This window comes from Lithobates pipiens, unplaced genomic scaffold (assembly GCF_037356315.1).
Source record: "Lithobates pipiens isolate NorthernLeopardFrog02 unplaced genomic scaffold, aLitPip1_a1.2 Scaffold_13, whole genome shotgun sequence".
NCBI lineage: Eukaryota > Metazoa > Chordata > Amphibia > Anura > Ranidae > Lithobates > Lithobates pipiens.
In genome coordinates, this window is record NW_027507718.1 from 95,862,625 (window position 1) to 95,883,255 (window position 20,631).

At 44.8% G+C, this 20,631-nt stretch overlaps 1 protein-coding gene across 1 annotated transcript in view; it reads left to right on the forward strand.

Moving 5' to 3' along the window:
- Positions 1–16,537: 16,537 nt before the first annotated feature.
- LOC143974163 (stimulated by retinoic acid gene 6 protein-like) overlaps positions 16,538–20,631 on the forward strand; it is a 107,374-nt gene continuing 103,280 nt past the window's right edge. Inside the window, exon 1 of the mRNA XM_077475284.1 lies at positions 16,538–16,734. Within this exon, the coding sequence (XP_077331410.1) occupies positions 16,715–16,734 (20 nt within the window). The 5' untranslated portion in view covers positions 16,538–16,714. The remainder of the gene's footprint in view (positions 16,735–20,631) is intronic.

The window sequence follows — 20,631 nt, forward strand, 5'->3', positions numbered from 1 at the left end:
GAGTCATCATTCTTTGTGTTGGAGAAAGGTCACTGGCCATTACCCTCTGCACACTATTTAAGGAACAGTATCGCTGCTTGAGACACCATTTAGGATCACCCGGGTTTGTGGAACTCACTTTTGAGCGATCCAACGCCGGATTTGAGCTGCAATGCACTGGCCAATGGGAGAGAGTGTTTTCTATTTTTCCATTTCCCATTAGTCAGGACTTTTTTTATTATAGAGGTTAGGGGTAAAGTCAATTGATATTTACTGATTAGCACATTCTTTTGTAACTGTTACTGTATACTTGTTTATTGCTACTTTTCCATCCTTTGGTTATTGCTTTACTGTGTGTTGCAGTCAGCCTTGGTGTGTCAGAGGGTGTGCTATTGATGCCAAAGGCATTTGGAGACAGAGGACCCAAACATTTGCGGCTCCTTTGAGGGTAAGCTCTACATGCTCTAATGTCACTGTTAGTATTACGATACCAAAGTATTTATTGTGGTAAGCCATAAAAAGCAACCACTTTTGAAGATAATTTCTTCATGGTGAATACAGGATAAAAACCATATAGATGCTCAGTGGCATACTAAGCATATCTTCCACTTTGGGCAAATCATTTTTTAACACCCCCACTCCAAATAAATGAATCACAGTAATGAAGCACCACGCTGAATGCTGGATGTGGCCAGATTGGGAGGGACCCAAAGGGGTACGGTTATATAAGACTTGATCCTACTTACTTTATGCACAGCACAGATATGCATTAGTCCTTTTAGGGACAGGTGTGCTCTGATTTCTGACACAAACCTAGGCCTAATCAAAGTTAAAAATTAAACTATTCCATTATTATGCTTTTCTTTACACAGCTTACCTTTAGGAGAAAATAATGTACTTAGAGTGCAGTGTATAGAAAGCGGTGGTCAGAAGAATGGAATGTATAACATAGTGTCGATAGTGAAGGGCTCAGGAGTGTGTAATGCAAAGAGTGCAGGAGTGCATATCACACAGAGCACAGAGGTCAGAAGTAGGCAATGCAGAGAGAGAATAGGGGTCAGGAGTGCATATGACAGGGTGTTCATTGCTCAGGAGTGTGTAACACAAAGTATAATGCAGAAAGTGAAGGGCTAAGAAGTGTGTAACACAGAGAGTCAGTGCTGTTTCTTGGCCTAGGCCAACAAGGCCCAGGCCTAGGGCGGCACTTTGCAGGGGGGGCAGCAAAAAAAGAAACAGCCGCCTGAGAAAAGCCCCCCCCAACCCATCCTCTCGTGTCCTGCCTTGCACGGCTGCCTCCTGCACATATACAGTCCCCAGTGGCCGGGGGCATGCTGGGCATTATGGAGCATACTTGGCATGGTGGGGGCAAGGGACTGGCCATTCAACTGGTGGAGGCAGAGCCTAATGCTCTGCCTACCCTCCTCCACTGGCATCCTTACACATTTTAACTCCTCCCCGGGGCAGGGTCTGTCATGTAGTCCCATTTTTCTCCAGAGGGAGCCAACTACACCCCCCAGCATGCACTCTGCTGGGGGAAGAGAGAGAAAGAGAGATCCCAGGAACAAGCTGACGGAGTGAGTGCCACATTGTAGCAACCGATTACAGGAGACAGGAAAAATAGAGGACTGTGCTGGGGGAAGCCAGAAAGAGTGCCACACTGCCCAGCGCCACCAGAGAGAGCGCCACACTGCCCAGGGCCACCAGAGAGAGCGCCATGCTGCCCAGCTCCACCAGAAAGAGCGCCACATGGCCCAGCCCCACCAGAGAGAGCGGCACGCTGCCCAGCGCCACCAGAGAAAGCGCCACACTGCCCAGCGCCGCCAGAAAGAGCACTACACAACACAGGGTGAGCAAACATCCAGCCGGGGGGATCATTGCTGCTGTTTGCTGGGTCTGGTAACAGGGCCTGCCGGCCATTATGCATTACTAATCCTAGGGTCTGAGGAGGGGTGACACCATGTTTTACCGCACCAGGTGACATTCGATCTTCGCATAGAGGAGAGCGGGGCTCTGACAGGTTCATCTCAATGGATTGACCCCATGTGAAAGGGGCCTTACAGTGTCATCTCATGAGATTATTTACGAGATCGTGTTTAGGACCAGTGCAGGGTAGGGTTTGGGTGGGGCAACTGGTGGCGAGTAACTCTTAAGGCCTAGCTAGTGGCTCAGGACTTGAAATTTTGAGGCTTGCGTTGTACATTCACATCAGTCCCTGCCCTCAAGGAGCTTACAAGTAGACACTTGGTACCCACTTTTAATGTACAGAAAGGAAGAGGTGGAGCTCTATAAGGAAAAGGTGGAGCCTAAAGAGAAAGGGGTGTTGTTTACAGATGACCGGGTGGGTCTCAAACAGAAAGGGGTGTGTCCTTGACAGGAATGAGTGGGTCATATTTAAATTAGGGGGTGCACAAGTTTAGTCAGGCCTATAGAAGCACAAAACCTAAATACACCACTGTAGAGCATACAGGGCTCAATTATGTGTAACGCACAGTGCTCAGAAGAATGTAGTACAGAGAGTGTAGGGTTTCGTATTATTTAACACAGAGAGTACAGGACATGGGAGTATGTGACACAGAGAGTGCAAGGTACAGAATACAACCCAAAATGACCCTATCTTCCCAAAGTAAATCCACTCCCCCATCCGAGTCCATATCCCATAAAGTATAGATCTCCCACAGCAGCCCCATCTCCACCCCCGCACAGTTTTCCCTACACAGCTTTAAATTGCCACTTAGTACAAATCAGTACAGACCCCTCTCCCCCCCACGATATGGACCCCTCCTTCAATACAGACACACTTCAGTACAGACTCTCTCCTAGCTCACCCTTGCAATACAGACTCACTCTCTTAATGCAGACCACCCTTTCTCAGTATAGAACCCCCTCCTTGTTCATTACCACCTCTCTCAGTATAGACCCCCATCTCTTTCAGAAAAGCCCCCTCTCTTAGTTCACAGCCCCTACTAGCCCACCTTCACACTAAAAAATCCCCTTCCCTTAGTACAGTTCACCCCTCCCTCAGTATAGCCCCTCGTCCCTCATTACAGACCTCTCTTAGCCCACCTTTGCAATACAATATGCTAGCCCTGCAGCCCCCCTCGCCAAAGCGCCGGATTGCATCCCTAAGGTATGTCACTGCAGACGCTGACACAATTCCACCAACCTTGGCATTAGCCGTAGCAAATTATGCATGGATTCCCCTATTTTTATATTCCCACCCGCTAAGATAGGCAATTAAAGATAATGGTCATCACTGAACCTGATTACCAATGGGATCCCAAAACACACATATTTAAAAACATCAACTGCTGGGGATATTCCTTGACTCAGAACTAGATAAATTCACCATGAAATATTAATTTTGGCTAGGAAAATTATAGCCAAACAATGGATGAGACAGTTACCACTCCGCTTTAATGATTAAATGATAGAAATAAACAATACGTTACCGTATTAATAAAAAATCCTGTATATTAACAGAGGATGCCCATCCAAATACAACAAAATTTGGGACCATTGGCTAAAAGCTGCGGAAACTTGTGTATCAATAGTGCCTTAACCATCTTGGAAATGTTATACAGCTTATTTTTAAGTATCATCTCCAATGATACGTGGGAATCGACAACTTTTTCTTAACAGGTGCTTTTGATCTAATGTTGTGTTTAGATTCTGTTCTTTATCCCAGATGTATCCTTGTATTTTACATGTATTTGATGTATTGCATCTTGAATACCCAATGTTATATTGAATATGTATATTGTTTAATAAAAACCTTTTTTGGAAAAAAATAAAATAAATCAACACTATGGGGGCAACTTACTTAAGGCAAAGCACAGTGGTGTAGTGGTTCGCACTCTCACCTAGCAGCAATCAGGTTGCTGGTTCAAATCCTAACCATGATACCATTTGCCTGGAGTTTGCATGTTCTCCCTGTGCCTGCATGGCTTTCCTCTGGGTACTCTGGTTTTCTCCCACACTCAAAAGACACGCTGGTAGGTTAATCAGATCCTGTCTATAAATTAGCCCTAGTATGTGTATGTGTTTGTAAGCATGTCAGGACCCTATGGGGTAAAGGACCATGCTATATTAAGATTCAACTCAAATCCACTGTGCACTTGGAAGTTCAGTTGCCGTAGATCTGAGGGGAAGCTCTGCTGATTTTATCATCCAATTATGTGCAAGCTAAAATGCTGTTTTTTATTTTCCTTGTGTGTCCCCCTCAGATCTACAGCAACTGCACTTGCAGTGCAAAGTGGATTTGCCTTTAGTAAAAAAAAAAAACCTATATACAGATAATATTGCAACATTGCATATGAACAAAGGGAAAGTATGAGACACATAGCAAAATTAGATATGGGGATCGATATTCTACCTAAAGTGAAGACATAGAAGCTTTCTGGTTTTAAATTTAAAGATCTAAATTGCTTTTTAAGTGAATAATGGCCTGAATCTCCCCCACATACAGAACCATCAATATGTTCAATAGCGTAGAAAGAAAACAAATCCATATTGCCTCCATGCATGTTTCAAAAATGTTTAGATTTTCAAGACATGGTGAGGCACTGACCTGAACAATAATGCAGGCACTGTTTCATCTCTACATACATGCTGAGCTGATCATGTGAATTTTATTGTTTGCTGCTGTTTTCTGCATCATGCTGCATGCTGCAGTGGAAAAGTGGATTATCTCTAGATGGAGACACATTAGAAGAGCGGCTGAATAGATAAACAGTATTTGGACAAACTGGTTATTCAGCTGAATGTAGCACTGACCCCCAAAGGAGCGGTTGGTTTTAATGGGCTTACCGTTACCTTCTCTCGCTCGCTCCTCGTGTCCAGGGGTTTCCGGTGGCCCAGAAACTTTAGAGACTGATGACAGATCCGCTTAAAGGGGTTTTTATTTACTAAAACGTGGTTAACAACAGTCTCTAGTGTAGGATCAGAGGGTTAGGTGAAAAGTCCAGGTACTCTTATGCCATGTAAACACGATCAGACAGTCCGGACTTTGAAGCGGAGGTCCGCCGGACTTTCCGAACGAGCGGACCTGCCGCCGGACTATGACTATGGTGGGAGTCCGCCGTACTTTTGAAATGAACGGATTTGCCCACACACAGAAGAAAGTCTGTTCATTTTGAACGCGGCTCCAGGTAGCCGGGACTAGCAAAGGTAGTCAATGTGGCCGCCTTCACCAGAGAAATGGTGTGGGGGTCCCCCCCAAGGTCCATATCAGACCCTTATCCGAGTATGCAGCCCGGCCGGTCAGGAAAGGGGGTGGGGACGAGCGAGCGCCCCCCCTCCTGAGCCGTACCAGGCTGTGTGCCCTCAACATGGGGGGTGCCTTGGGGAGGGGGGGCCGTGCGACCCCCCCACCCCAAAGCATCTTGTCCCCATGTTGATGAGGACAAGGACCTCTTCCTGACAACCCTGGCCATTGGTTGTTGGGGTCTGCGGGCAGGGGGCTTATCAGAATCCAGGAGCCCCCTTTCATAAGGGGGCCCCCAGATCCCGGCCCCCCACCCTATGTGAATAAGTATGGGGTACAATGTACCCCTACCCATTCACCTGGTGAAAAAAATGTAAAAAAAAAAAAAACACCACACAAGGGTTTAAAATAATTTATTGCACAGCTCCGGGGGTCTTCTTCCGTCTTGGGGGGTCTTCTCACCGGACTCCTCCACTATCTTCTGCTAGCTCTTTTACTAGCGGAGGAGCCCAGCTTTCTTTTTCATCACCGCCTGGGGGTCTTCTTCCGACTTCGGGGGTCTTGTCCCCCTCTTCGGTTCTTCTTGCCAGGCCTCCGCTTTCTTCCTTTAGCTCTTTTACTAGCGGTGGCCCGGTCTTCTCCCACTTTCAGACCGGACCATTTTGCTGGCTTAAGACCAGACCACTTTTTGCGATTCGGCACTGCGTCGCTTTAACTGACAATTGCACGGTCGTGCGATGTGGCTCCCAAACAAAATTGATGTCCTTTTTTCCCACAAATAGAGCTTTCTTTTGGTGATATTTAATCACCCCTGCAGTTTTATTTTTTTGCACTATAAACAAAAATAGAGCGTCAATTTTGAAAAAAAAAACGCATTATTTTTTACTTTTTGTTATAATAAATATCCCCCAAAAATATATAAAAAAAAACTTTTTTTCCCTCAGTTTAGGCCGATACGTATTCTTCTACATATTTTTGGTAAAAAAAATCGCAATAAGCGGTTATTGATTGGTTTGCGCAAAAGTTATAGCGTTTACAAAATAGGGGATAGTTTTATGGCATTTTTATTAATATTTTTTTTTACTAGTAATGGCGGTGATCAGCGATTTTTATTGTGACTGCGACATTATGGCGGACACATCGGACATTTTTTACACATTTTTGGGACCATTGTCATTTATACAGCAATCAGTGATATACAAATGCAGTGATTTCTGTGTAAATGACACTGGCAGTGAAGGGGTTAACCAGGGGGTGGCAGTGTAGGGGTTAAGTGTTCCTAGGGGCGTATTACTAACTGTGGGGGGCTGGGCTTTGTGTTAGTGAACACTGATCTCTGCTCCAATCACGTGGAGCACAGATCAGTGTCACTTGTTGCTAGGCAGAACGGGGAGATGCTGTTTACAACGGGATCGCGACCGGACTCACGGGGTCCCAACCGGCACGTGAGCACGCCGCCGGCAGGGCGGCATATGAAAATGGACATACCTGTACGCCAATATGCCTGCCCGTGCCATTCTGCCGACGTACATCGGCATGCGCCAGTGGGGAACTGGTTAAGTACCCTCTCCCAGAAAGCACAGCAAGAGTGACACTCCGACTGGGCTGCCCCCCGAGAGAAAGTAACCTTAAAGCACCCAATCAGACTGTGCTTCCATGCCTGCCAGAAGAGACAGCACCCCCTATGGCCAGGCTGAACACCCTATAGCTCAGTCAGACTGATGCTGAGGTCAAAATTTGGAATAATTATACCCAAACCAAACTGTACTTCAGGTGTAACGTTAAATTTCAAAAACACATAGCGCGTGCTCTTCAGGAACCGGCGCTACATGAAGATTCCATAGATACCTGTAGTGTGTATGTTATTCTTGCCAGATACAACGTCCATATCTCTGATATAATTATATTGAATAGTTGCCAAACAGCTAATTGGCATGTGAATTTACTACGTATTCAACTGAGAGTTGTTTTTGTGTCTGTGCTGTGTAAGCTGCAGAAGCTAATTATATGTGAGTTCACCGTCTGTCTCATTGCAAGTATAGATGAGCTTGGGGGGGTCCTCTATATGCATCTCTAAAACAAACTCCATATTCCGGCCTGCAACTCACTGAAATACAAAATAATGGGAGCACAGAGTTTGAGTTAGAGGTGAGTTCAGAGGTCATTTGAGCGCATCTCTGATTGCAAGCTGCATTTGCGTCTGTGCTGCATTAGCCATCAGATGAACAGGTTGTTTCCACATGTGCTGTATTAATACTGTTACTACTACCGTGTTTCTCCAAAATAAGACCAGATCTTTTATTAATTTTGACTAGAAAAAACACACTAGGGCTTATTTTCAGGAGATGTCTTATTTTTTTAAGGTATGTACAAAAAAGTTCCTGCGTCTCCTGTCTTCTATCCCCCTGTCAGCTCAGAAGTAAGCATTAAGACATTCTGTAATACAAAATCCTTGGTTAAAGTCCTTTAAAAATTATGTAATCCGCTCTGTAAAAGGATTATATAATGTGCAGTGTGTCTCCTTGTGTAACTTTATTGTGGAAAATACCTTATTTACAGAACCGCTGAGCACTCACGTGACCTGCCGGGGCTCTTCTTCCACGCTCTGAATACTGCAGATGGAGGGGCCGCTGACGTCAGCCAGCAGAAGAGGAGAAGTTCTCCAGTGGGTCAGGTGAGCGCTGTAAATAAGGTATTTTCCACAATGAAGTTTCACAAGGAGACACACTGCACATTTTATAATCTTACACATACATACAGAACGGATTACATGTTTTTACAAGGACTTTACCCCCAAAATGTATGCTAGGCCTTAATTTTGGGGTTGGGCTTATTTTCAGGGAAACACTGTAATAATAATACAACTAGAACTTATTTTATATAGCACCTTCAAAGGTACCTTTTCAAAGCGTTTTACAAAAAAACAAAAACAAATGATACAAAAGAAAAGGACATGCTGTATTAATAATATTGGGCAAGTACAGGACTAAATCTAATATAATTCAGTAAAATTGCATATATGAATGTAGAAAGAATATACAAAGTATTATTGTACCCAAAGAATAGCTGATGCTTGAAGCAGACTTCCAGTAGAGGTAGTGACCAAGTCAACAGTTGGTGGATTCAAACATGCTTGGGGAAAACAAAGATCTACACTCAGACAAAAAATCTAAAAGATATATATAGAGATAGATAGTTAGATGGTTTCCTGGGTCACAAGGGGGCACTTGTCAGATTGGATTTTGGCACCCCATATGGCTTTGGTGGCCATCTTGGGTCAGACAGAGTGCACTTAAGATCCTGGCTTCCCATCTTGGTGTTCGTTCTGAGAGTGGAATTCTAGGGACAGGATACTTGTCTGTCAGGGACAGGGCTTAGCATCAGGGAAAGTTAAGGCGGAGGTTCTTTGTCCATAGGCAGCAAGAGGACAAAAGCCTAACCCACTTTGCAGTAGCACTTCAGAACCTATGGAAGCACAGAGAGAAGAAGGATGTATGCAGCTGTGCCAATATAACCACCTCAGACCATTTACCAAGGGATCAGTTTGTTGTGGGCATGAAGGCCGGGCCAGTCAGGAGAGCTCTACAGGAGCGGATCAAAGCGTAAACCCACCATCCCATTCAGCGATACTGTTGAGGACATGGTTGCGTGGGAACAGGAGGATGCGGAAGAAACTGTGGCAGTGACAAAAACGCATTAATCATTACACCTGAAGTAAGAGGCCTTGGCTTCATCACCCTTGTCAGTCATACAGATGACTTTAAGGGAGCTCGCCCAGGACATGGCTTCCTTGAAGCAAGAAATGTCCACATTCAAACAGGTTACGGCCCACCCCTCTAAGGGCGAGAATCGTTGCAGAGGGACCTGGAGGAAGACCGGAAGTGTTAGCAGTGTGGCTGCTTTGACTATGTATCACAAGAACTGTGGTCGGCCTGAATCTAAGAGTACCCACAGGCCACCAGCCACCATTAAAATAGTGGCTCCCGGGGCAGAGGCAAGACCCCTGGGGCTGTCAGCATAAAGTCCCATCAGATCAGAGGCCATGGTTGTACTAAATCCAGTAGTGAACATTCTCGTCAATGGGCAAGAGGTCCCTTGCCTGATCGACATGGGATCTGAGGTCACTGTCATGAAATACGAGTTCTACACCCAGCAGTTTGGGACGTGGGACTAGTTGAACCCTTTTGGCTGTTCCTCAGGGATGAAGGTCTGCCCAAACTCTCCAAAAAGGACTTGCAGAGAGACCAGTTAGGAGACACTCTTTGTAGCTTGGCATTGAAGGCTTTGGAGAGCCCTGTTGCACGCCTGTTGCACAGAGAATGGGTTCGGGTGCAGCTGCACCAGGGAGTGGTCTACTGAAGGGGCCCCTCTGATGATCCTAAAGAAAAATGGCAGTTATATCTACTGGAAAATCATAGGGAGACAGTATTAACTGCCCTACATGACAACCATGGCCACCTAAGGCCTGAGGACTTTTCACCTGGTGAGGGACCGGTTCTACTGACCCTGCATGCTGCTGAAGTTGAGGGTTATTGTTGCCACTCCTGTATCAGATGTATCTAAAAGACTTTGCCTCACAGAGCTGCCCCAATGAGCAATCTTCAGAGTCAGGGACCCATGAAGCTGGTGTGCATTGACTTTCTATGCTTGGAGCTTGATCTGAGCGGGCAGGGAAACATCCTGGTGGTGACTGATCATTTCATTCCGTATGCCCATGGTGGCCAAGATCTTAGTAGAGAAGTTCCCCCAACTAATCCACTGTGATCAAGGGAGAGACTTTGAGAACAGCCTCATCAAGAGACTTTTAGACCTGTTAGGCATTAAGAAGTCCAGTACCACCCCGTACCATCCTCAAGAGATCCTAAGCCACAGAGGTTTCATTCGAACCCTCCAATATATGCTTGGGACTCTGTCTTCAGAACAAAAGCAGCACTGGAGCAAGCATATAGCCACTACCATGCATGCTTATAACAGCACCGTAAACTATGCCACAGGATTCTCTCCCTATCGTCTGATGTTTGGACGAGAGGCCGGCTGCCATTAGACTTGGCCTTTGGCATGTCTTCAGACCATACCTCAGAAACCTCCCACAGAGGGTATGTGGGCCGCTTACAGAAAAGTCTGAAGACTGCCTATGACAAGGCCCAAGCTACCTCAGATGCCCAAGGACAGAGAAACAAAAGAAACTTTGACCTCAGGGTATGAGTGCAGGACTTGCAACCAGGTGACAGAGTATTGCTGACAAACCTGGGTGTCCCTGGAAAGCACAAGTTGGCTGACCACTGGAAGTCGCAGCCCTATGTCATTTGCAAACAGCTGCCAGGATTCACAGTGTATCAAATCTTGCCAGAAGGGAGCACAGGCCCACTGAAGACTTGGCACCGCAACCACCTGTTACCTCTGTCGGAAGCAGTTCATGTGCCACCACAGTCAGATTTACAGTCCACATCCATAGCCTCTCAGAGATCCAGAACAGTGGCTAGGTCCCAGTTGGTGCCTCTTGCTGAAAAGCATGAGACTAGCGAGGATGAAGAGATGGGGATGGATTGGCTATGGCCGTCCCAATGAACAGGACCTGCCACCCCCCCCTCTACTCCTCCCAAAGTGACTGACATCAGGACACCCAATCTTCTATGCTGACAGCAGATTCCAAAGACTTTCCATCCCTCATTGAAGAGGAAGCTGAATTTGATGTGCAGGAAGAAAAAGATAAAGCTGTTGAGGAAGAAGAGACCAGTGTGCCTATAATCTCAGAGCCTAAAGAACAGCGAGAGCGAAGAGTCATTCAACCACCAAAAAAGACTAACATATGACACTTTGGGTGAAAGCTCTGAGGAGGTTGTTCTTACTGCAAAACAGACTCTTGGAGCGCCTGGTCCTTCCACAGTTGATTACCCCCTGGCACATCTATACAGGACACTTCAGTGTCAGTGGTGTGTGGACAGAACAGCCTCTCTTCCTATGACACTTGGTGGGAGGTTCCTCCGTCAACTCTGTGCCATGATATGAGCAGTTTGAGTTTGGACTCTTTTTATGCAAATGCAAATTGTTTAATTTCTTGTGTGAATAAACCTGTTTTCCTCCACGTGTAAATATAAGGCATGTAACAGGTCAAAACTCTTTCCTTCCTTTGGGGACCAAATGTCTTTTGGTGGGGGGAGTGTGTAGCTGGTGTCCCACTCTGTCACCCACTACCTCTCCCAGCTGGCCATTGCGAGTACACAGGCTTTCCACTAGAAGAGTCAATTATTGAAGCCAGTATCAGGAGACACTGCAATATTGCTGCAGTGAGGCTTTTTTCCCTCTAGTGGCAGCTAAGACTGGGTGTCATCATATCCTGCCAGCAGAAGCAAAGCATACAGGGAATTGTAATCCCAGGGCTGAGGGAAGACATTCTATTTAACTGCTTGGGAACTACAAATCCCAGCATGCACAGCACAGAACAAGAGAATTGTGGGGGAGGTTAAAAAATGGCGTGGTGCAACAGCTAGATCTCTCTCTGGGGACCCGACCTGGATCTGTGAGCAGAGACTATGTGATCGCGTGTGCTGTGGCTGAGTCACAGCCTGTGCGAGAGGAGTCATCAAGCGGGTGATCAGAGGAGCATCTGTGGGCAGCATCACCTCACTGTTTGGTGGCAGCCGGGAGGCCATTCCAGCTCTTCTGTACTACCACCACATCAGATGCGGGTAGGCCATGCTGCGGTGGAGGTCAGCGCTATCCCCTGAGCCGGGACCCTGAGGGAGGATCCAGAAGGAGCCACTTTCATCCGGAAAACCTTCTGCATCTTCGGTCACAGGATTGGTGAGCGGGCATTTGCCCATTTAATTGTAATAGAGACATCTCTGTTATTGTTGCTTTGCTGGTACCAATAGTGCTACAGGATACAGATTCATTTAAACCCATAGACACTTTATACAGAGATCTGTGTTTCTATCCATACTGCTAGCATTTACAGTCCCTTTGGATACAATACCTTTCCAGCAAGCAGTCACAGTGCCACCTTGTGTTTAGTTTACACAGGAAGATCAAGCATTTTCTTTTGGCTAAGTTCATATCAGCTTAACTGCTTTGCTCTACCATCCAGGATTACAGTTTTCTTCAAGTGCTAGCCGAATATCTGCAAGATTCATTTTTATTGCGGAGTTACTGTTTACCCCCTTTTGCTCTTCCTTACCCTTTTCCAACATATTGTTGCCTAACCTAAAGGTGATCCTTCAGGTAGCTGGACTCTGCTTAGAAGGAGCCAGTCAAGCCACGGTTATAACTGTTCTTACTGAATGTTTGTTATTTGCCTTGTTGTGGACCTGTGGGTTGAGGTGCAGGGAGAAGAGGTTTGACAGCTTAAAAGAGTCGGTCCTCAATAGTGTGAACTAAGGTTCTGTTGTGTTTAATCACACTGTGTTTCCCTGAATCATTAACAGTAATTTGTCACTTAAATTAAGATTCTTATCTGACATACATGTTTATGTTATGTATTTCTATGTGTCATTTTTGTCTCAGTAACTATACCTTCTGGTTTACCACAGTTGTTTTTTTTTCTCTACTGTTGTGTTCTGCACTAATACTTCAGATTAGGTGTGTCAGAGGGGTTGGGACTGATTTTGGGGTTGAGAGGCAGTGTACGGAAACAAATATACTTAAGCGGCTCCTCTGGGGGTAGCGCTACATAACAATGCAGTTAGCAGGCTTGAACATGCATTGCAATATGTGTGAATCCCCATATGTTAATGTGTATTAGGCAGGGCCGTCTTTAATATTTATTGAACCCTGGGCAAACATTTTCTTGGGCCCCCCTCCCCGCCATGCAATTTCACTCTCCACCTGCTCTGAGACATGCAGTAAATAGCAGCTAGACTCAAAATCAGTTTACAGAATCAGATCAGGCAGCAATTGCGAAACCTTTGGTTGCCAAAGGTTACAGTGTATGATTACTGCTCACTGACTGGCTGCTAGAGGTTACAGCACACATTATGGTTCACTGATTTTTTGCTAGAGGTTGCAGTACATGACTTTTGCTTGTTGATTGGTTGCTAGAGATTACTTTACATCAATACTGCTCACTGATTGGTTGCTTAATGTTACACACATAATCTTCTCACTGCCTTCACACCATAGATAGGGGAGGTGAGGGCACCCATCAATAGACAGAAACCTCCTAGGGATCCTAGGACTCCTGGGATCAGTGGCAATGCTGGGGGGGGGGGTGTAATCAGAGGCAATTTGGGGAGATTGCTTGGATCAGTGGCAGTGTTGGAGGATGAGATTTGTTAGGAGGCAGTACACTGTGGCAAATTCTGAATCGTGTAGAGTAAAGCTGGAAATCTTTGGCAAGTATATAGTGGGGATTCTACACCGATCACCAATGTGATGGGGAATTTACAATGAGGGGGGTTTTATAATGACCACCAATGTGAGGGGGAATATGCACTGACCACCATATAAAGGGGATTTTACACACCCACCAATATAAAGAGGGATTTCTACACTGACACCAATGTAATAGGAGCATTCACACCAACCCCCATTGTATGACGGAATATACAATGACCTCCATGTAAGGAAGAATTTACACTGACAACCATTGTCGAGGAGATTTGTACTTACACTTTTACACTGACCACCAATGTTAGGGGAGATTTACACTGGCCACCAATGTTAGGGGGGATTTACACTGACCACCAATGTTAGGGGGGATTTACACTGACCACCAATGTAAAGGGGGATTTACACTGACTACTAATGTAAGAGCAGTCCTACACTTACCACCAATCACCAATGTAAAGGAAAATGTCCACTCATCACCAATATAATGAAGAGTTTACACTGACAACCAATGTAATGGAGGATTTTACATCAACAACCGATAAAGGTGGATTTCTACACTGGCCAGCAATGTAAGGGGGGATTTACACTCACCACCAATTTAAAGGGGGCTTCTACATGGACCACTAATGTAAGGACGTATTTGAAACAGACTACAAATGCAAGTTTGAATTTTTTTTTACTGATTGGAGTTTCTCCACTGGCCACCAATGTAATTGGGATTTACACTGACCACTAATGTAATAGGAGCATTCACAGTAACCACCAATGTAATGGGTTTTTACACTGACCACTAATGTAATAGGAGCATTCACAGTAACCACCAATGTAAGGAGGGATTTACACTGACCACCAATGTAAGGGGGACCTTCACACTGGCCACTAGTGTAAATTAAAGGATTGTACACCAAGCTCCAATGTAATGAGAAGATTTACACTGACCATCAATGTAACTGAGACATTTAGCCTGTGTTCACATTTGTGTGTGTTGGGAATGCATGCAAAATCCCTTTCCTGACACTACGGAAACGTGCTGCCCTTTAGCAGATACACAGCATTGTCATTAATTGTTAATGACACCCTTATGCATCTGCTAAATGCTCGTATTCACATGCACCACAATTCACTGTGCTGTGGCACGATGTTATTTTGAAAAAGGCTTCCACCTCAAATTTGCTTACCTTTGCAGAACAGGCTCATGTTAGACCTAATGACCACATTTGTAGGCAGGACTTTCCAGCATCCCTCCCCAGTGGGCAGCATTCAGCAGAAACTAAAGTGGATATGACCTCCAGTCCGCGACTATTTAAATATTAATGCTACCGCTATTTACATATCAATGCAAGTTGTTTACATATAAACACAGGGTCTGCAGGTGAGTCATCTGTACATGGCAATAGGGCAGAGCTGGGCAGCATTAGTAACAGAACTTCACACTGAGATATCGGGACAAAGCAGAGGACTAAAACTTCTAGGGACAAGGGAATTTAAACTGGGATAGTTGGCAACTAGTATGCGGCAGTTGCTTTGGCCTCCACAACAATGATGGGGCCCAAAGAAGCTGCCCCTTTTGCCCTGCCTTAAAGACAGCCCTGGTATTAGGGTGTGTATTGGTGTATTGAGACAAGGCCAGTCTGAAGAGAAACATATCTGATTGCTGCATAACTGCTCTTTTATTAATACCTAGCACATTTTCTGCCAGGTAGCGTTAGAAATCTCAATGGCTGCATAGAAGATAAGTGTCATGATCTTGGTAGGAGGCAGAGATGCCAGGAGGGATCCCCTTGCGGGCAAGTACAGCACAACCCTGAAGATGACACAGGGATGCGGTGCCCACAGAAGCATGGGTTGCCTGGTAGTAGCAGCTGGTGCCAGGAACTGGGTAGAGCAAGTCTCTGGAGGCAGTCGTGCTTAGGATGTCCAAAAGAGAGGACAAACGGAAGTCCAATAGCAGAGTCAAGGCCAGGCCAGGGGTCAAACATGGTAAGTCAGTCCACAGATCGGAGCCAGAAGTCCAGGAACAAGAGACAGGAATACTCGGAGTCCGTTAGCCAAGCCGGGATCAGATGCAGGGAGCAGACAAGGAGGGGTCGGATGCAAGCCGGTAAGAAGAGCCAGGAGGTCAGCAGGAGCAGGTCAAACAAGCCGGATCGGTACACAGGAGATCAGCTAACAGGAATCACGAACACAGGTATTCAGAAGAAGCTGATGATAATCCAGCAATGCAGCACTGTCAGAGCAGTGTTTAAATAGACAAGGCGCCTGTGTCACGTCGTGTGTGCGCTGTTGCGTACGTGTGTTCGCATGACCGCGGCGATGTTGCACACACGCGTTCGCCCAATCGTGGCACCAGGCGTTCGCTTGGTAAAGACATTGCGCATCCGTGTGCGCTGATGCGCGTTAGTGCGACCTTGCCTATGCTGATTCACTAACCTTGTGGAATTGCGCATAGGGATGCGCCTATTTCCCTGGCAATAAGTCACTGAAATTGTACTAGTATGACCTTATTTACATGGACAACTGGGACAGCTGTGATTTTACCATATCCATCCACCCAGCTTCAAGTTAATATGGCCACCAGCCCTGTTAGAACACAATGACCCGGTGCGGCAAAAATTATATCACGGGTCTCGTTTCTATCAATGTGAATGGGCCATGCCACAACTGCCCTGCAACCGTGTGTAAGGCACACTGTGGCAATGTGGTGCTGTGGGCTTTAAAGGGTTAAAAAAAAGTGCCTCAGCGACGCCTGTCATGCATCTGAAAAGTGGTTCAATACAGATCACTATTCAGAGGGGCAGCAATGGTGGTCTCAAGTGTAAATGAGCCCATATCCTAAAAACTGGAATTTACTTTGATGCAATCTTTACACATTCCACACAATGTTCTTCTTAAGCTATTATCGACTGCACTGACAAAGAGGAAGAGTGAGGAAATTCTGATCTCATAGTCTGGTAAATATTTAACTGTATGTTTACTTTCACATTATGTGTCAACAAGAGCAGCAAAAGAAAAAAAAAGTTAATCCTTGTTGATATTAACTTTCAGAGACACCGATACCTTGCTCCACTGTATCACAGACTAGAATGAAAATGACCTCGGAATGACTATTTTCAGCATTTTCAACAAAGGGACGTGAACATCTTCGGCCATTCCCCATGCATGGAACTGTCCTCCGTTACAGCTCTGCATATATAACATAAAACGATGGACGTCAGTAATGAAAGGTAATTCTTTTCACATATGAACAAAACTCCAGTGTACTTAATATATAACGTATAATAATTTGTGCTCAGGTTTTTTTTTTTCTTATTATATGTATTCATTGTATTTTGTGCATTAATAATAATAAGCATTAATGATAGACATATGAATTTGAAGTAGTAAATTACACCAAGTTTATTCACTAATTGCCTTTGGTAGAAAGTATCAATTAAATGACAGCCTCTAACAGGAAAATTCATGATAGGTAGAGCAATTAGTGTATCCAGTAGTATAAAGTTCAAGCTTTCTATACTTTCTATACTAAACAATCTGGCAAACAATCTGCCAGACTTTATAACGAACGGACTTGGCCACACACGGACGCTCCAAAAGTCCAGCGAGTTCTAACGCAATGACGTACAGCACGTACGACGGGACTGGAAAAAGAAAGTTCAATAGCCAATAGTCAATAGCTTACTTCTCGTACTTGCTTCAGAGCATGCGTCATTCTTAGTCCGCCAGACCGAGTCTGCCGGACAATTCGATCGTGTTTACGCGGCATAAGAGGAATAAAATGGGCACAACACCATGTTCATCATCATTTATTAATTCTGCATTTCAGGAAAGTTCACATTGAAAGAGCCAATACAATGTTTATATTACATTTAAAATAATATATGTAATATAAATTAACATTTACATTTTTTTTCTTTTTCTTAATTTTTCAAGTAACCTTATCACAGGGTATATTTGTATATTTGTAGGTTTATGTACCTAAAAGGTCCACTTTCCTTTTTTCTGTCTTACATTTCATTGGAGTATTTATGGGGCTGTCAATTAGAAACCAGGAACTCCCAGGACATCTAGTTTCTCAGCTGATCCACGCTGAGCAGACAGATAACAGGTCCATGTCCACTCTGCACAGCCCACTGCTCTCTATGGGGCGGTCAGATGGAAACAGACTGCATGTCCATTTCTATCCGATTGTCATCCGATCCGTCAGACAGGTGCTGAATGTATCCCAATCCATCTGTTTTTAGCAGATCGGATCGGATGCCAGCGGGTTACAGCTTACCCATGTCAGCTGACATCCTCCACTCCATAGAGAAGAATGGGTGGTCCAATGGGGTCCGCCTAAAAAATGGTGGTTCTGGTGTGAAAGGGGCCTTTTTCAGAACTTCCTGGGCACTGCAGGTCCTAGGACACCTGTCAGGTTCTATTGCTGTCTGTGTCCCTGTTAGGGATAATCACATTCTCTATTTGTCTTTTTGACCATTATCACTGAAAAAGTTAAAGAAAATCCCAAATGAGTTGAGTTGTTAAGAACATGAATAGAGGAGAAATCTTTTAATGGGGACACGAGTTCTGGGGACACTAGCTAATACCAGGGATTTCCCTCATTTTGGAGTGATTTGCTCTCACTCGTAGCTATGGTGGCTATGGGACAGGAGATGGAGGGAAATCTCACCAGTGGGGCACAGATGGCAACATTTTTTTACAAGGGTTGGGAGTGCAGGTAATGCAGGGTGCCGTGAAGGGGCCCTGCAGCTTGAAAATGTGTGATAACTAAACCCCTGTTTTAATGCAAACTGTTAGACAGGTTTTTTTCGGGTTGGTTAGTTGAGCTGGGAATTTTCTCTGGTTTTGTCTTGCATGCGTTGCCCTTCTATGTGCTCCTTGCCATAAAGGCCAGTTATAGATGGGGACAGGGGCCATTTTGTTTGTTACCGGTGTAAATATTGGTGCTATGTGCTGGGTGTCCAGTGTGCCCCTGTGCCTTTAACCACTTAAGCCCTGGACCATTTTGCTGGCCAAAGACCAACGCACTTTGTGCGATTCGGCACTGCGCCACTTTAACTGACAATTGCACGGTCGTGCGCACGTGATGGCACGGTGGCAAATTTAAAGGGACGAACAGGTACACCCATTTTCCCAGCCATGCCATTCTGCCGACGTACATCGGCGTGCGCCGGTCGGGAACTGGTTAAGGAAGACTGGGCTACCTCCAGGCCCACCTCTCCCCTATCTATTCATTATAATGCATGTGCTCCCACTGTTGAAGACTCTCATAAACGTACAAGGATTAGGACTGCAGGTAATACAGGGTGCCGTGAAGGGGCACTGCAGCTTAAGAATGTGTCTGTAAATGTGTGCTAACTAAACCTCTGTTTCAACGCATATTGTAAAACAGGTTAATTTGGTTGGCAAGCAGACTGGATGGTGAGTTAGGCTGGGAATTTTCTGATTTTGTCTTGAACCCTTAAACTGTCATAACAACTTGATAAACAGTAATGTTCTTTAGGAAGGAATATACATTCAACCTTAATAATTATGCTACTAAAATTAGTGAGTGCTGTAAATTGCCCAGAGCCCCTGAGCTGCTCTACATTTTTAGGCTGCCACAGTGCCTAAAAATAGAGAGCAAATGAGCATGTGCAGAGCAGGGTGAGGCAGCTCAGTTTATAAAAACAAAACAAAAAAGACAAGCTGAAGCCTGGTTTAAATACCGAAACTCTGAAGGTTATCAAGACCTGGTGCAAGATAATGGTTAGCCTGAAGGCATTGTGGGTTCTTACACTACATACTGCCCTGCCAGAAGTAGATGGAGAGGCAGCTGGTGGCCATCCCCCTCTCCTACTATTAGCCTTTCATTACACTCCCCCCCCCCCCCGCCTCTCTCTTTCCCTCATCTTTCACTCGCTTCCTTATCCCCCCCCCTAAATAATTCCCAAGGAGCAGAGAGTCTGGGATAAGGGGCTGATTTAACAGTTGGCCCCTTCGCCTATTCTTCTCACAATGTGCAGACAAGCAGAAATCAGTCCAGGAACCTTGCCAGAGCCCCAAATTCCTACTAACTCACTGACATGTCTATAGGCACCTGAACTACCTTATACAAACATGACAACGCAATGACATCTCGATGTACACTTTATTTCTTTCCATGTTGATTGTACTTTATGCAGGGAGTACCTTATTGACTATGTCATTGATGTGTATCTTTTGTTTGTACTCCAGTTGGAGCCGTGTCCTTTTATATTGATATTTCTGTAATGTCTCTTAAAATCTCGAATAAAATCTTTATGAAAAAAAAAAATCCAAGCTGAATGCATTCCTAATACAAAATATAACTGAATATAAACATTAATAATGGCACTGAACATTGTTAATCCAGGGAATATCAGATAGAGGGCCAGGAGTGAACTGGACCATGCTTCATAAGGGTTTTTTTGTCTTCCTCTTGATCAACTGTGGTTATAGGATTCTTCTGTATATGAAAATTGTCTATTTATAATTTTTTTTCAGTTGGCTGAACTCAATTGACTTCTGTTGTCTCTTTTCAATGACTATGTAACCTTATAAAGCAACCCAACTGCATCAGGCAACCAATAGAAAGCAAGACACTACTGTGGCTGAGTTTATCTAAACAGCCACAGGAAGAGAGTGATTGTACTATCCCACTGAAAATGTTCTCTATAATTCTCTAGATATTAGAAAATAACAAAGATATTATAGTAAAGGTATAATAAGCCACCCATGGCATTGGAAAAGATAATAAAAGGTTCTCCCAAAACGCATATTTCAGAATTTGATAGATGCTAAAGAGATAAACTACCTGGCAATTTGTTGAATTCTGGATCTGTTTACCTGCTCCATCCATTTTTTTGGGTTAACACTCTGCCTGTCCACTTATTTTATTTATTTTTTCATTACATGGGCAATGCAGGAACTTTAAAAACTCCCAGGTAGACGCAAATAGGGTTGGGCATTGTGGTACTGGGACCTCACTGTTAAAAATATGTGAAAGATTTGGCGTAACAGGCTCCACCAATACCAAAATCTCACTTTTGGGTAGCCTAATGCCGTGTATACACCAAGGACTTTCCGGCAGACTAGGTCCGACGGTCTTCCCGACAGACTTT